The sequence below is a fragment of the Drosophila miranda genome, chromosome XL (genome assembly GCF_003369915.1).
Source record: "Drosophila miranda strain MSH22 chromosome XL, D.miranda_PacBio2.1, whole genome shotgun sequence".
Taxonomy (NCBI): domain Eukaryota; kingdom Metazoa; phylum Arthropoda; class Insecta; order Diptera; family Drosophilidae; genus Drosophila; species Drosophila miranda.
Genome location: NC_046673.1, coordinates 12,402,544 through 12,418,382, shown reverse-complemented (window position 1 = coordinate 12,418,382; position 15,839 = coordinate 12,402,544). Strand labels below are relative to the sequence as shown.

The 15,839-nt window shown below is 41.9% G+C and overlaps 3 protein-coding genes across 6 annotated transcripts; 1 reads left to right on the top strand and 2 right to left on the bottom strand.

Moving 5' to 3' along the window:
* Window positions 1–1,232: 1,232 nt before the first annotated feature.
* Window positions 1,233–10,143, bottom strand: LOC108158095 (A-kinase anchor protein 1, mitochondrial). 3 transcript variants are annotated; one of them, XM_017290265.2, is made up of 5 exons: window positions 9,762–10,143; window positions 4,736–5,974; window positions 4,266–4,656; window positions 4,057–4,190; window positions 3,504–3,572 (listed from the first exon to the last, which is right to left on the bottom strand). In XM_017290265.2, exons 2-5 carry the CDS (start codon window positions 5,951–5,953, stop codon window positions 3,504–3,506), a joined length of 1,812 nt encoding a protein of 603 aa, XP_017145754.1. In that variant the 5' UTR covers window positions 5,954–5,974; window positions 9,762–10,143. The 3 variants fall into 3 exon arrangements, with proteins under 3 accessions (XP_033242000.1, XP_017145754.1, XP_033242001.1); XM_033386110.1 differs by lacking the exon at window positions 9,762–10,143 and adding an exon at window positions 7,224–7,402; XM_033386109.1 differs by lacking the exon at window positions 9,762–10,143 and having other exon boundaries at window positions 1,233–3,572.
* A 349-nt stretch (window positions 10,144–10,492) lies between these two features.
* On the top strand, window positions 10,493–11,346 carry LOC108158111 (60S ribosomal protein L36). Of its 2 annotated transcripts, none has more exons than XM_017290291.2 (3): window positions 10,493–10,591; window positions 10,773–10,900; window positions 10,992–11,346. In XM_017290291.2, exons 2-3 carry the CDS (start codon window positions 10,778–10,780, stop codon window positions 11,214–11,216), a joined length of 348 nt encoding a protein of 115 aa, XP_017145780.1. In that variant the 5' UTR covers window positions 10,493–10,591; window positions 10,773–10,777; the 3' UTR covers window positions 11,217–11,346. The 2 variants fall into 2 exon arrangements, with proteins under 2 accessions (XP_017145780.1, XP_017145788.1); XM_017290299.2 differs by having other exon boundaries at window positions 10,501–10,591; window positions 10,778–10,900.
* On the bottom strand, window positions 11,340–13,793 carry LOC108158105 (histone H4 transcription factor). The gene is made up of 3 exons (XM_017290278.2): window positions 12,996–13,793; window positions 12,592–12,908; window positions 11,340–12,521 (listed from the first exon to the last, which is right to left on the bottom strand). The coding sequence occupies exons 1-3, from the start codon at window positions 13,639–13,641 to the stop codon at window positions 12,123–12,125; spliced, it is 1,362 nt and encodes a 453-aa protein (XP_017145767.1). The 5' UTR covers window positions 13,642–13,793; the 3' UTR covers window positions 11,340–12,122.
* Window positions 13,794–15,839: the final 2,046 nt, after the last annotated feature.

The following is a 15,839-nucleotide window of genomic DNA, read 5'->3' as shown; positions in this document are numbered from 1 at the left end:
TAGGACAATGGCATCCATTGAAAAAAGGCTGACGACTTATCTTTTACAATTCATTTCTGATTTCCCCAATAGGGCAAGTTTTTTTTTGCAATTTAATCTGGTAGATATGTACACATGCATATCGGTAGTCTTTCAATTGAATTAGACACATTCAAAGAAAATACTTTAAGGAAACCTTTTTTTAACGCCTTAAGTATTGGATGTGTATCCTCAATCGATCTCCATCTCCCTTATCAATCAGAGCCCATTCCAAAAACCAATCCACAACACACGATTTGATTACTTTTCAATAATATTTTATTTAATGTACTTGCATTATATTTAGTTAATAACTAGATTTGTAAATTATTCTCACTTGAATGCGTCTATAAATTAATTCTTATTCGTATCTCTCGTCGCTCCTCCTCTCAGCATTACTAGATAAGAAAAAAAAAAAAAGGGTATTACCGGGTATAAATAGGGGAAGCCGAGCCGCACACACACGATGATCGTTAGGGGGGGACGAATACGACTCTATCCAAAAATAAGGTTTGCTTCGGGTATTCGCTGGTGTGTGTGCTCTTCAATCACGATGGTCTATCGCTATGTCAGTTTATCAGTTTATCAATCAGTACAGTACATCATTTAATGAGTTTATCAAAAATTGTACAAGTGACAAAATCTACGCTTGAAATTGAAGAGGAAATGACCAAAAGAATGTATGTAATTTGCATTGAATTTGGAGTGAAAATGGATTCTGTGGAAAACAATAATTTTTCCACAGTAGCACATGGGGGAGGCGCTCAACAAAGGGGGGACGAACGAACAGTACGAATGAATTATTTTAAATTAGCAAATTAATGTTAATTAATTACACACGAAAGATCTAAAAACAAACAGAAAAAAAATTGTAGGATAATAATAATAATAATAAAAATAAGTCATTACGATAATGATAATGATAGAGCAATAATCATAGTAATAATAATTGTTGTTTAAACTATCGTAGAAGAAGAATAACACGCCAAGTCTTTAAAATCGCCGCACAGAATCGTAAGATTCCCGATATATAAATGTGGATACAGATATATAGATACAGCAGGATATAGATATAGATATACGTATATATATATATATATACGATCATCACTTGTACGTTTTATTAACTAAATTATTTATTTCTGCCCTTTTTGGCCATTACGATGACGATGACGATAATGAGAACCATGACGACGACTATTAAGCATTTTTCTTTTTGTTGTTTTAAATATATTTTGTATTTTATATATTGATTTGTTTCTCTCCTCTCTCTTCACTATTTCATTGTATACATTAAAATTTATGTTTTCTCTTTATCGCATACAAAATAAATATGTATAACATGGGTTTTGTTTTGTTTTGTTTTGCTTTGTTTTGTGTGTTGTGTGTGTTTGGTGTTACATTATTAATTTTGTGTACTGCGGGATCGTTTTAGGTTGGTTTTTTGGGGGGTGGGGGTGAAGATGGTTTTGGGGGGATCGTGTGTGTTGTGCTGTACCGGGAATAAGACTTCCTAAAGCTTCTTCTGTCTCTGGTCTAAAAAACACTCTGAATTTGTAACATTTTAAGCGATTTTGTTTTACATTTTAATCCTTGTCAAGTCATTCTATGAATAGTTTGTTTCTTTGTTTTCTTTTGCTTTGTTTTGAATCTTTCTTGCATTCGCAAAATGAATTTCAGAAAGAAAGGCATTTGAGGTTTCACTCTTTTTTTTTTTTTTAGTTTAGTTCTCTTTTGTGGCAGCACTATTTGCATTTGTTTTTTTTTTATCAACAATTATTGCTTTTTGCTTTCGCTTTTGCTTACGCGTTTGTCTCTCTTGTCTTTGCATTGCATAATTGGCTTTTTTACTAAATTGCTTTTGTTTGTGATTGTATTTACATTATTTTTGCACACGCTGGGCGGGGCGGGACGGGGAGTGGAAGGAACAACTCTCCTTTCTCCCTGTCCACAGCTCGTCGCTTTCGTCGACTATAATTCTTTCTGATCTAGTTTTGTGTTTTAGTTTTAGTTTCTGTTTGTTTTTTGTTTTAATTTGTTGACTAACAATGGCACACACGCATAGAAATATATTGATTCTGTTAACGAGTTACGATCTTCTCGCTCATAATTTGTTATCTGTTTCTTTAGGCATTTTGCGGCGCTTGTTGTGGGGTGTGGGGAGAGGAGGCGGATCGGGAGGGGGTCACAGCAGATTAAGTATTTCGCATTCGACTTGAGCATTCTCTCTATCTCTCCTAAACTCTCTCTCTATTGTTTGCTCGGGGGATGTTTTGTAATTTATTCCTTCAAATTAATATTGTACTCTTTATGGTTCGACTTTTTGTTTAAATATATATGAATAAAAACAACATAATTCATACACATATAAAAACGTATCGGAACGATCAAAAACCGGAGATGATACAATCAATTTTAATATATAATATACTATATACTACATATTTCATTCTTTCCTATGCTTATCCGTATGTACAATTACAAATATCTCCTCTCTCGCTATCCCCAAATCTGATTTGCAGCTCGTTTTTCTGACCCTCGGATGAACGACGAACGCTTGATTTGATATTGGTTTTAGGGTTTAGTTTCTTTGTTGTTTGTTTTTGTGTATTTTTGTGTGTTTTCTGCATTTCGTTATTAAATTTATAAAAAGAACTATTTACACTAAATAGTAGACCTACTTACAACTGAGTATGGTAATATCTTAAGCGGTTCGTCTGCTTTCACAGCTGCCTCTGCCCCTCTGCCTTTCTGTCTCTCCGCTGACTGATTCATTGATGTATTTTGGTGCCTGATTTGATTGATTGTACTCCCTTCTCTGCATAAATCCTACAGCAGTTATGTTAACCGCGATTTGGTGTGCATTTTTTATTTGTTTGTTGTGTTGTGTGTTGTGTTGTGTTGTGTTTGGTATGCGAGGCAGGCGGCGGCAGTCAAAAACACAATGTGGCGGCAGACAAACGGTGTGTGCCTCTCACATATACATACGTATATGTACATATATAATTACACATGCATGAGTGTACGTATATGTGTGTAAGTGTGTTAGTGAGGTGTCTTATACATATATGCGTGTGTGTGTGTGTGTGTGTATGCGTTTGTGGAAGGGGTTATGTGTGGGGTGTATATGGGGTATATGTATGATTAGAGAGGGCTCTCTTTCTAGGCTCAGTCGCAGTCTACAAATCTTAACTAACGTTTTTTGTTTTGTTTAATGGAGGGTCTGCGGCGCACACTTGTGGCGGCGGCATCTGCATCTCTGCCTTCAGTTCATCCGCAATCCTTAGCAAATTCTTAGCAATATCCTGCCTTCGTTTTGGCCGCCTCCGCCGTTGCCAGAAGACTCCTCCAAGCGCTTGATTTTTGCTTTTGGACTGGGTATTGACTGTTTTTGCTTTGCTGTTAAAGTGTTTCTGTTGTTTGTGTTTTGCAGATAGGCGCAGTTGTTGGTACTAGCGTTAGTTGTTCTTCGGTAGGGCTCTTGGTTAGTCACGCATCTCCACCCAATTCGCGAGATTTCTGGCGACTAGTTCCTTATTGAGAAAGATTACATTCTGGAAAAGTTGAGAAAAAAGCGTTGTATTGTCCTTTAGATGAATTCTCATTAAAAAAAAAAAAAAAAAAAAAAAAAAAAAAAAAAAAAACACGGTGCATTCCACAATCACAAAGGCAGTTGAAATGTTTTCCGATAGAATCACAAAAAGATGTCGATAGAAATATTCAAAAATGTTTGAAATTATTTTTAAAATTACGCAAATTTTGGTTTTCAGATGAATATAGATTGGAATTATTCCAATATTATGGTTTAAAAGTAATAACCTACAGAAAAACAATTTCTTTTGAATGAACTGAATGGCTTAATGCCAGTCACACGTGAACGTGGAACGGAACCAGTGAAACCCGGATTCATGAACGTATGGAACTGCCTTTGGAAGCTGAAAGATCTTAGTTTCTTTTTGGATTTCTACTCTGATGCGCGCCATCTCTCTCTGACTGATGTCCGATAGATACGCGCGTGCTCCGAAAAGCTGTACTCACATTGGGGCCTAGGGAAGCAAATAAAAAGATTTCTGGTATGTTGTGACTATTGTAGCCGGCGACTTGTGCTTGCAAGACAATGCCTTTGGTTAGTTTGCTGAGGACATCGATCGCCTCCAGAGACCAGGTACCGTCTGTGGGAAAGAGAAATATAATTAAAATATATGATATATGATAGTTTATGCCGCTTGCTGGGGGCCGGTACTTACTAATGGGCTCTATGTTGGACAGGGTGCATTCTGTCGCCTGGAAGGGTACCATCATGAAATCAGTGCGAATCTGACGGAGCAAGGAGAGGTTCACGTTCATGTAGCCACCGAAATCAAGGAATTTAACCACACAACGCTCTTCATCGTCCTCATCGATATCGACGATTTGTACGCGGTACCAGATCCCGTTGACGGGCAGCACGCAAACGGCACTGATCTCAATGCCCGGAAGCAGAGGCGCCTCCATTTCAGAGTAGCTTTCGAACAACTGCTTCTGCAGCATTGGCAGTGCTGGATTCGAGGGATGCAGCGGATGATTGACAAACAGATGCGATCCCGAGAGCACGGCACTGACTACCACATCATTGTTGATGCCCTCAAAGAGTTTAAGCTGCAAGCGATAGCACAAGCGAAAGCGAAAGAAGATTAGAAACGATTTTGGAGAATGGATAAAAGCAGACATTACTCACTTGTAGATTGGAGAGGCTTTGTGGCGATAGAGGAACTATGGTTTGTGGAAGCGCAAAGTGGATGCGTTGCATTGTAAAGTTGGGATACCGCTTGACCGGCAGACGCTGACGGATCATGGCCAAGGCGGCATCGATCTCGCTCTCCGTGCCTTCGACAACGCAAATGCGCAGCTTATTTGTGCATGGGTTCTTGCTGAGCAGCACATTCGCCTGGGTCTTGGCCTTGATCTGGTTGATGAAGGCGCGCTTGCGGCCGTACAGCTGGCCAATCAGGCTGACGGGGAAGACAAACTCGTAGCTGACCTTGACACGTGTCGCCTCCGAGCGGGGCAGACTAGAGCCCTTGCCAGAGTCCCCGGACTGAACGCTGCAAATGCTGAGCGAGGGACTGGCCGCATCCACATTGCGCTTCTGGTTGCCATTATTATCTGTCTCCTTGATGTCTGTCTGTATATCACAGTCGTGGTGGCCAACAACAGCAGCCTCCTTGGGATTGGGACTCGGATTGGGCTTGGGCTTGGGTTTCTCCTCCACCACCTCCACCTTCTTGCTGACACCTGGCTGGCAATTGTTATTCTGCTCGCACTCCTTCGTGTATGTGGCCTCAAGGAACGAGTTCTCTGGCGATATCTTTGGGGTGCGTGTGGCCTTGATTACCACCGGCTCGACAACCTTGCTGTTTGCCTTGCGATTGTAGAATAAGACGCGTGTGCTCACCGAATCGGGGAGATCGCGCGGCGACGACAGATTCTCAAAGTCCTCATCAATCGAGCAGAGCTTCTTGTGCTCGGCATCCTGTATCTTTGACTTGAGCATCTCTGAGTCGATCTGCTGTTGCACACCCGGCGGAGTCCGTCCATTGCTCTGTATCTTGATAGGAGCCGACTTTCCGTACAGCATTGTGTTGGGACTATCCTTTTCGTCGCTGCCGCTGCCGCTCCCGTTGCCATTTTCTGTGGCATCTGTGCCGTTGATATTCATCGATTTGGTTGCCTGCTGCAGCAGAAAGCTCGTCGGGAGCTTGCCATTCTGTAGCCCACCGTTTGCAGTGCGCGCCTCCACATGGGAGACGACGCCACCCGACGACTCCTTGGTGCTGTTGTCCTCGTCGTCGGGCTTGTCTAAACGATTTTTATTTCTACGTCGGAACCAAAACACGCCCAGGATAAATGCTACACCGGGCAGTGACAAGTAGAGTAGTGGACGACCGGATACCATTTTCGCTGAATATTGAAGGCTCTGCAAAGATGTAAAGATGCGGTTTTAGTCGGTGTTTTCAACAAAGAGAACCAATCCGTGCTTTATCTGCGTGTAATTGTATAACAAATGTTTTGCTGTGTTGTGTGCTTGAACGAAACTAAATGAACAATGGCTATATGTACATATAACATCTACAAAATGAATGACTTATAGAGCATTGAAAAGTTCCGTTGAATTTTCGGAATTTTTTGTATATTGTATTTATGCATACCATGGCTTTGAGTGTTCTTTCATTAGAAGTTTCTTAGTTCCCCAAAAGTGCGATCAGCATTTATATGGAATAAAAGATATGGAATCCGGCAATGGATAGAGTGGGGATATCACCTCTTATAGAGGTTATTTATTTATCATAGCTTGTATAGTTTGCAAGTGCTTGCCAATCAGTGAAGAAACCGATTAGTCGATGATCGATTTATCGATATTTAAGTTCTGCGGTTATTATATAATTACGCACCGACAAGATAAGGTTGATAGCAGGGAAGTGGGTGCATCCAAATCAGATAATCGGTAAAAAGTGAATTAAAATCCTCTGCCTATATCGTATAGTTTCTGTAGAAACGATAAATCTCCTAGGGTTTGTAAGAGCAGCTATCGGCTATCCTTTCCTACGTATGTACATATTTTTTCTGTAGATAAATCTAAAAACAAAAAGGTTCTTTCGTGTTTTTCGAGCATCACGAGACCTGCAGTCCATGTGTGTGTTTTTGGCTTTTTCCTTTGTGAACTTTTGCGTGTATTTATAGCAACAAATAAAATACATAATTATAGACAACAATTTCGAGCGACGCGCCGAGCAAATACTATAACAAAAGAGGGAGAAACACACAGAGAAAGATTGAGAGAGAGCGAGATAGGTGCGAAGCAAATTTGAATGCCACGCGGAAGACCCTACCACACACACACACGCACACACACTTGGCATATAGGTTGGATGGGGGAGAGAGCGAGAGGGGCCCAAAAGATCGTGAGAGCGTCAGAGCGCATGCGCAAGAACGAACAAGAAACAATAAAAAAGAGCCAAAGAGAAACGAAAGGCAAGACGACGAAACGAAAAGAACAAGCCGTTACGTTTACGGCAAATGTTATGAAATCATTACAAAACAAAAACTAAAAAAAAAAAAAAAAAACAACAACGAAGAAAAAACGTTATGCGGTGGCTGGGCAAACCACCGCCCCTTAGCCCATTGGCCATTCAAAAAACAAAAAAACGTATCGATTGAGCAATTACCAAAACCGATCAATGGCTGAATCGAACAACGGCTCGTATTGATATCACACACTATCGCTGCTATCGGCTGCTGCTCCGTTGGCTTCGAATGAAGGGTGGCGTGGCGTGTGGCGTTTGGTCGACTTGTGGGGGTTGGGGGATTTCGTTAATCGTTTTGGTTACAAGAAAATTCGTTTTGGTTTGGAGTTTTGTTTTTTTTTTTTTTTTTTTGTATTTTCCTCTACTCTTTATGCTCCGGTTTAATATGCCGTTTACTATTTTCGATCGTTTGTCGTGCGAATTCGAGTTCGAAATGCCGGCGATTTGTTTCGTTTCGAACGCGTTACGTTTGGGGAGAGATTATGATATCGACTGCTCGATATACGAAGGGAAACTATCTTACCCGCCATCTAATTGGCATTTCGGATGGGGTTTGTCTTTCCACTTGCGTCCCCACTTTCTCCCTCCCCTCTGTGCATCCAAAGCTGCCGACGGATGCGTGGCCGCAAGAGTTTTTTTTAGCGCCCCTTCCCACCCACACACTCTCAAAGAAAGAGACAGAGAATGATTTGCTCTTTTGAGCCAAAAAAAAATCCTCTCACATTCAAATTTTGTCAACGGTTTCTAATGAGTGCGGTACAGTGGGACAAATTGAAGTTGAGTGTTAATATATAGGAGATATTTTTGATTGTTTGAATGGCAAACATTTTGGAACGAAGTCCCAAACAAATGTCTGCTTCCGTTCTTATCCAATAACTAATATTTAATAAAAAACAGGTTTCCTGGAATGCATGTTGAACTGTGCGTCGAATGTATTAATTTTAGTTCAAGAAAACATATAAATCATTTGATTCCAATGCGCTGCGTCCGTCGCACTGTGTCAAGCATGCCCACGTTTCGTCACAGTGTTTGGGTCTGAATATGTGTTTGTGTGCGTATAGGCCCAAAGGTCCTCGGCAACACAGTGTAGACAGCTGATAAGGCTAATCGCCCAACCGCAAATTAAACGCCAAACAACAAACCAGCGCCATATCAAGCGCCAGAGAGCGAGCGAGAGAGAGCGGGGGGCAGTAGAGAAGCAGACGGGCGGCGCTGAGCTGAGCAGAGCAGAGCAGAGTGGGGCCATAAAATGCCTATGGAAGGGCATGACAGCTGAGCATTTCCCAATTGTAATAAACCGGGTGACGGGAATTTTTTCGAATAATCAAAAGTTTACACACACACACTGATTTGCATATGGCACACATCTAAACATACCGATATGTATATGTGTGTTTGTGTCTGTGCGAATGCCGTTCCATTTCTGTGTGTGTGTGAGGGGGTATGCTTGCGTGCGTGTGTGGTGTGTGGCATGCAAACAAACATGTTTTGCTGGCTTCGTCGTTAGTGCTTTGTGACTTTGAACTTGCATGGCATCCACATCCACGCTTGTGGATCCACGCTCTTCCGAACTTTGATTTCCATGAAATGGCCAAAAGAAACCAGCTTCAGGAGGCCTCAAACAGATTGAGCAGAATGAAATTCCCTTCCTCATTCTTATCAAGCCGAACCTCGCGCAACTTTAAAAGGAGAGCGAATAAGCGAATGAGCGGGCCAACATGCGAAGACTATTAATATACGAACACACACACACACCCATCTCAGCAGAGCATAGGAACGCACGCAACAAAACAACAACCAGGTGCAACACATACACACACACGCCGTTATAATCTTGGCAACGTGGTTTCCGATCATATGGTTCAGGTTGTACCGAAAAGGAGGGTAAAGAGAGAGAGAGAGCAAGCGAGCTGTAGGCACTGTTGCACCTTCTCGCCTATCGACGGTGGGGTTGTATAATCGAGTTATATTTTGACATTGCAGCGCCAAAGATTGGGGGTGTGGCATCATCACCCTCGCTCCTGCCTTGTTGTTATCAAACGGTTGATGGGGGGAGGCGGTGAAAGCGGCTAAGGAAAACTAACAAAGGCATTTCCTACACACACATAATTTGGAATGACTCACACACGCACATACATATTTCTCGCTCGAACATTAGTTCACACCTACACACATGCATATACATTCTGACTTATATATGCCGAATACTATGTAGATATGTATGGGCAGAATACTAGCTATCCATTGTGTAATCGTTGGACGACAGTACTTAACTGGGCCCCAAGGAGCCCCATGAAATTGACTTTAACTGTTGTTTCAATTTTCCGGCACTGTCATCGCACACCGACATTTCGCCGGAGCACCACTACCAACACAGACTCACACACACACATATATATAACAGCCACAGCCACGACTCTGCCAAGCAGGATCTCCATTGAGATTGGCCTGAGATTGCACTCAAACAAAAATGCATCAGAAAAAAAGAGAATATCTGGAATACTTTGTACCACTACGCATTAATAGAACGTATTTGTGCGTGCGGAGGATGGAACGAAGCAACATGACACCATTTTTCTTTCGGTTTCGTTCCCCAGCCACTCTTTTTGCCTGTGTGTCTCTGTTTTGGCAACACTTTTGTACGAGGTTATGTTCCGCATGCTCAAAATTGGGTCTTACCTTTAGTAACCGTTGTGGTAAAATATATTGTTTTATCTGTCAGTGGTTTGGTTGGCTTTTCGCGTATTTTATACGTTTTTCTCTTGTTATTTTCACTGTTCTTTTTCAGCACACACAGAAGCTGCACGAACTAAACACGTGTCGACGTACACCTTTTACATATCATAACATGGCCGGCGTATACAGTGTTGCCATCTACGCAAACACAAGCCGAAGAGCCCTGCGGCTTGTCTAAAACAGTAAATTTTTCACTTCTCAAATGCACAGGGTGAATGAAAAAAATTGTATTTAAAAGTCCTCTAGTAAACTGCACTTCAAATGTTTTCACAAATTTCCAAAACGCGTGTGAGTTTGGTAATCAAGCTGAATGGCAACACATGGAAAACAAGGGTTGCAGTGGCATCGATAGACGTGCATATCGGCTATCGGTAACAATACATCTCTGGAGAAGAGGATGCCACCATGGTGGAAACTAGTGCTCGCAAAAGTATGTATTTAAAAAATGTTAACGATAGTTCATAGAAATTGCTTCCTTGTCACAGTTTCACCAAATTGAATTATAACTAAATTTCAGCACACATATGTTTTCCATTGACATGTGCATAATAATAGAACATACTGAACTTTCAGCTGGACTCGTAAATACTTACGGGTCCTTATGTCTTAAATTCAATAACAAATTAAATCTCCCGCCGAAAACAGCGACAACTTAGAAAATATCGAATTCATTTCTTTTGACAGTCGCGAAAAAGTATGGCAGCACTAGCGTCAGTAGTAATATTGCATCCGGTTAACTTTTTCCCTCTTTCCACCTTTTGACAGCAACTGAGGTAGGTCGATAAGTGTATTAATCTACAAAAATAGTAGGCATCCGCGAATTGTTTGTGCAAATTGTAATTACAGTGCCAAGTTAATATGTAAACACAGTTTATCAACTGACTATTTTGCTCGAATCAATTAAAACAAAGCTGGAAAAAAAAGTTTTTTAAAATTGTGTTTTGTTTGTTTCAGTGAAGATGGCTGTCCGCTACGAGCTGTGCATTGGCTTGAACAAAGGCCACAAGACCACCAAAGTCAAGAATGTCAAGTACACCGGAGACAAGAAGGTGAAGGGTCTGCGTGGATCTCGCTTGAAGAACGTACGTATTCCCCGGCACTGCACTCATTGTTTATGCCCGCCATTTGTTTACATTGACTAATATTCCGTTTCCCCCTGTCCATCGGTTACAGATCCAAACCCGTCACACCAAGTTCATGCGCGACCTGGTCCGCGAAGTGGTGGGCCACGCCCCCTACGAGAAGCGCACCATGGAGTTGCTGAAGGTGTCCAAGGACAAGCGCGCTCTGAAGTTCTTGAAGCGCCGTCTGGGCACACACATCCGTGCCAAGAGGAAGCGTGAGGAGCTGTCCAACATCCTCACCCAGCTTAGGAAGGCTCAGACCCATGCCAAGTAAACTCCAAAGGAACGCGTCCCGCGATGTGTTTTTTTTTGTTTTCGTGACATGAGCAAACCTACAATATTCTATTTGAAGATGGAATCGTCTAAGAGGTTCCCAATATTAAAAAAACCATATAAAAACCGTACAACAAAACGATGTGTTTAATTTTTTTCAAGTGATTTCACATAACCTCACAAAGGTACTTTCAACCAAAAAAAAAAAGTAGAAAAAGGTGCCAGAAAAAGAACAAATCCAACGTTGGGACTAGAGTCTGCCTGTTGTGCGATGAGAGACCTGCCTGCTATTGGTGGGACTAGGCTCTCAAGGTATTCCGCTCATTCCCCCTAGTCGGAAGCAACCGCTGTCTTTCCCGCAAGTCTCAAAAGTTGTATTTGGCCTTGTTTTATCCTTGGCTTGATATAATTTGATTGGTTTTTTATGCATAGCTTAATCCGTAAAGACGTAAAGCAACGCCACTGAAGACATTCGGAAATGGTTCAGAATAAAAGTTAAATGTACGCTGAATCGATTGAAATGTGAGTTAAGCTGGGAATCTTAATCAGAATAAGCACAGGCATGCAGACGCACAGACTCCTCCAGCAATGGACATGGCATAATGGGAGACGATCAAGGACATGCATCCTTTGCTGGAATATCTGTGGCTAGGATTTACATGGATTTGAGTTTGTGGTTTTGTGCCAGGGCACGAGATCAGAGAGACGGTTAATACAAATCAGAGATTGGATTTCTCTGAACGCTTGGAGGGGACACTTGACATTGAACTTAGGACTAAAAACGTGCATTGAGTGGCATGAGTAGAAATAGCATCCTTAGTAATCTATGGGTATGACAATGGAGATGAGAACAGCCCTTGCATAGCATGATGAGTTTTTCAAATTGTTTTGTAGTGTTTTTGGGGCCTCAAAGCTCGTCAGTGAGGGTCGGGAGCGATATGATCACCTCGCCCACTAGTTGGGCTTCGTCCGGATCGTTGGAAACAATGATGCGACCGAACTCGGTGTTCGTTGGGTCCACAATCTCGTAGCAGCTGCCCGTCGACGGCTTCACGTCATGGATGCCGAAATGCGACTGCGGTGAGAGGATCTGTTCGGTAACCTCCATACTCTCGAGGCGCGTCGTCTCCAGCCGATAGAAGCCGTTCTCGTCCACGCGATATGTGAAGCGCTTGTGGCCAGATGGCAGAAGGAAGCCGTGCTTCTGCATTAAATGCGTTGACAGCGATTTGCCGCTCTTGAAGAACCGTTCGCAGCAATGGCAGGCATACAGAATGGGATTGTTGCCATGCACCTCCAGGAAGTGCTGCAAATGGAAGAGCGAGACAGATCGTGAGAATGAGGGGAAGCCACGAAAAACGCGTGCATTTGCTTACCCTCCGCATCTGTGCGTATGTCCGCACCGAGTACTGGCAGTCTGGGTGCTCGCACTGGTGCACCGTCTTGTTGTGTACGATCTCCACATGCTTGACCAGATCCGACTCGCGCACGCATCGCTTCTCGCACTCGTTACACTTCAGGGGCTTGTCCTTCAGGTGACGGTACCGGATGTGAGTGGTCAGGCCGCTGGCCGAGCTGCACGTCATGTCGCACATGGTGCACTTGAAGCCATTGATGTGCCGCAGCACATGGCTCCGGAGCAGCTTCTGTGTTGCGAAGAACTTGAAGCACTGGGCGCACTGAAAACTGTTCGCTGGAAGGAAGAAGGAAAGCATTGAATTAGCAATGGCTTGACAGCGGTACAGCGATACAGAACAGTGGAATCGGGGGTGGGACTCACTGTTGTTATCCGGCTGGCGACGCAAGTGATCGAAAAGCGTAGTCTTGGTGCGAAAAACCTCGCCGCAGTGAAAACAGGCCACGAGCTTTTTGTTCGAATGGGTGCTGATGTGCTCGATGAGGCGATACTTGTTGTCCATCTGCTTGTGGCAGAGATTCCAGTTGCACTGCGTCTTGGGCCGCTCATCGTCGGGCGTCTTTTGGATGTCGTACTCGAAGAGAGCGTGCTTGACGATGTGGTCCTGGAACTCCACAATCGAGATGAACTCGCGCTTGCAGTCCATCCAGCCGCAGTGAAAGTTCTGCTTGAGATCTGGCAGCTTGTCCTCCATGCGGGCGGGGCCACAGCAGGTGGGTATCTCCGGATGCTGGTCGCACTCGAGCTTGCCCTGGAGCAGCAGTTGGCTGTAGTAGCCGTGATAGTACGCGTGACGCTCAAACTCCACGGGACAGTTCGTCCGGAAGACGCAATCGTTCCATCTGCAGGCATGATCATCGTTCTGCTCGGCGGCATAAGTCTGTAGGTGCTCGGCTATGTGGGTGTTCAGGTTCCATTCGCCATTGCAGATCTCCTGGCAGTCCCGCCAGCCGCAGCACAGTGGCAGTTCGACGAGCTTCTTTCTTTTGCTCGCCGGCTGGTGGCTCATCGTGAAGCAGGGAATCTTTGTGAACTCGTCCGCGGCAGGCTCTGGGTGTGGTTTCGATGGCCACGGCTTCGGGGTTGCTTAATGTGATAGCAATCAAATTATTTCGAGCCAATCTTATCAATTTTCACGCCAGTGTGACCGCGGCCTATACCGTCCGAGCCTCAGAAATATACCAAAATATACCATCATATTTTAAAAATTTACCATAAATATACTGACGAACTTAAGTTCTACTATACATATTCCTCGATTTTGATATTCCGTCGAATATTATTAGCTAGAAAGAACATTTAGCCATGCCTACATTATTTTATCCAATTAATTAACCTATTTTCTAATTGATGTGTGCTTATTTTAAATACTGGCTTTTATTGCATTTTGCGTAAAAAAGGTTATATCGAAAATGGTAAGAAAAAGCGAAAGAGGATTGTCGTTCAATTTTTATATTCCGTTAAATATTACTAGCTAGCTAGAATTTTCAGCCATGCCCATATAGTTATATACGATTGACGAATCAATTTTCTACTGAACTGGCTTATTCTAAATGCTTGCTTTTATTTTATTTTGACTAAAACAAGGTTTAAACAAAATAGTTAAAAAAAAACAGTCGCTGGTATTTGAAAACATGCTGCGAGTTAGCCGTAGTATAGGGCTTTGTATACCCTATTTCGTTAATTTAATATGAAGATAAAACGTAATTAATAAAGACCTTTTCTTAAATTGATATGTTTTAGACATATTCATGCATATGATCAGTGCCTTGTAAATACATATGTATATTCCGATCCCGATAGATATTCTTGGTCTCTGTAAGAAGACAATAATCTTTAAAATATCGTTGTTATAGCTTTAAAACAGAGACTGACTAGTTTCTGCATTAATTAGAGACTGGAATAACAAACATTTCCGCAATTCTATAATATCCTTTTGCCTAGGGTATGAAAATAAGTGTTGCCCGCAATATTGTGTATGGAATGTGGCTTTCAACCGGTTCAAAGAGAGCCGCGTCAAGTTCGGTTATCGACTGGATACGAGTGGCGCGCCAAAAAGAAATTGTTTGAAAGTGAATGATCGAAAAGGATTTAAGTGCAATCTATTGGAATAAATGATACCCGTAAAAACGATTTGTGAGCGAAAATTAAAAAAACCTGCGTATGGAAGTTTCTATACCCTTTCTTCTTAAATATACTTTTGAAAATGAAATTTAATAGATTGATGAAATTGTTAAAATGTACCATGAGATATACAAGATTCATCCCAGGAGAATAGTGGGATTTTTTGATAGATGTGAAGCCCGGACACACACGGCATCCAAAAACCAGCTGATGAGCATAAAATAATAGCATAATAGCTTTGGGCTGAATAATGAAATTTTGACAATTTAATATTTGTAAATTGGCTATTTTATTGGCAATAACAAAACAATCCATATATGTATAATAAACGTTACTCTTTGGACTTTGGTTGGCCTTGGCTGCTCGCAATTTGCTGGAGTATGTCTTGGAATATCCTCTCTTCGTGGAGCGATTTGTATCGCAAAAGTTGCCCTAAAATTCCATACTACAATCTGCATAGCCTGGGAAAAAGGAGATTACTGAATTGAAGAAATTTGTGTCATCCCAGGCTCAAATTAATGAAGAAACTAGTCAGTCTCTGTTTGTCTCTGTTTTAAAGATATCGCATCGAAATTTTGCAGTTTTTGGTGCTCTTACAGATACCAAGAAGAGGTGTCGGGATCGAGATATACAGGAAACTAATCAAATGCATAAATAGGTCTAAATCATGTCAATCAGAGAAAATTCATTAGTAATGTTTCAAATCAACTTGGAAAACATAAGTGTAATATTAATTAAAGGAAATATAAACAAGTGTTTAAATGTCGTATCATTTTATGCTCACATACGTTTTATGCTTTCACCTTTTTTGTTTAAACCTTATTTTACACATAATCAAATAAAATAGAGTACTTAAAATTAGCCATTTACATATGTAGAAAATTGATTCAAGTATATGGGCCTGGCGAATAAAGACATCCCACACTCCAAATGATGATGCTGTTTTGCGTTTACAGAATATTATAAGTATTATTATAGAATGATAATAAATAGTTAAAGTTAAATATTGACATGAGATGGAGCTATAGCTACTGAGGCCTTAAGCTCACTGGGTGAATCATTCAGATTATGTACATATGTACA

Excerpts from the sequence above, each read along its gene's own strand:
- LOC108158095 (XM_017290265.2), bottom strand. The coding sequence starts at position 5,953 with ATGGTATCCGGTCGTCCACTACTCTACTTGTCACTGCCCGGTGTAGCA. Across the intron at positions 4,657-4,735 it reads AAAGCCTCTCCAATCTACAA|CTTAAACTCTTTGAGGGCAT; the intron begins GTGAGTAATGTC and ends TATCGCTTGCAG. Across the intron at positions 3,573-4,056 it reads TTGCTTCCCTAGGCCCCAAT|AATGTAATCTTTCTCAATAA; the intron begins GTGAGTACAGCT and ends CAACTTTTCCAG.
- LOC108158111 (XM_017290291.2), top strand. The coding sequence starts at position 10,778 with ATGGCTGTCCGCTACGAGCTGTGCATTGGCTTGAACAAAGGCCACAAG. Across the intron at positions 10,901-10,991 it reads GTGGATCTCGCTTGAAGAAC|ATCCAAACCCGTCACACCAA; the intron begins GTACGTATTCCC and ends CATCGGTTACAG.
- LOC108158105 (XM_017290278.2), bottom strand. The coding sequence starts at position 13,641 with ATGAGCCACCAGCCGGCGAGCAAAAGAAAGAAGCTCGTCGAACTGCCA. Across the intron at positions 12,909-12,995 it reads TCGCCAGCCGGATAACAACA|CGAACAGTTTTCAGTGCGCC; the intron begins GTGAGTCCCACC and ends TCTTCCTTCCAG. Across the intron at positions 12,522-12,591 it reads CATACGCACAGATGCGGAGG|CACTTCCTGGAGGTGCATGG; the intron begins GTAAGCAAATGC and ends TTCCATTTGCAG.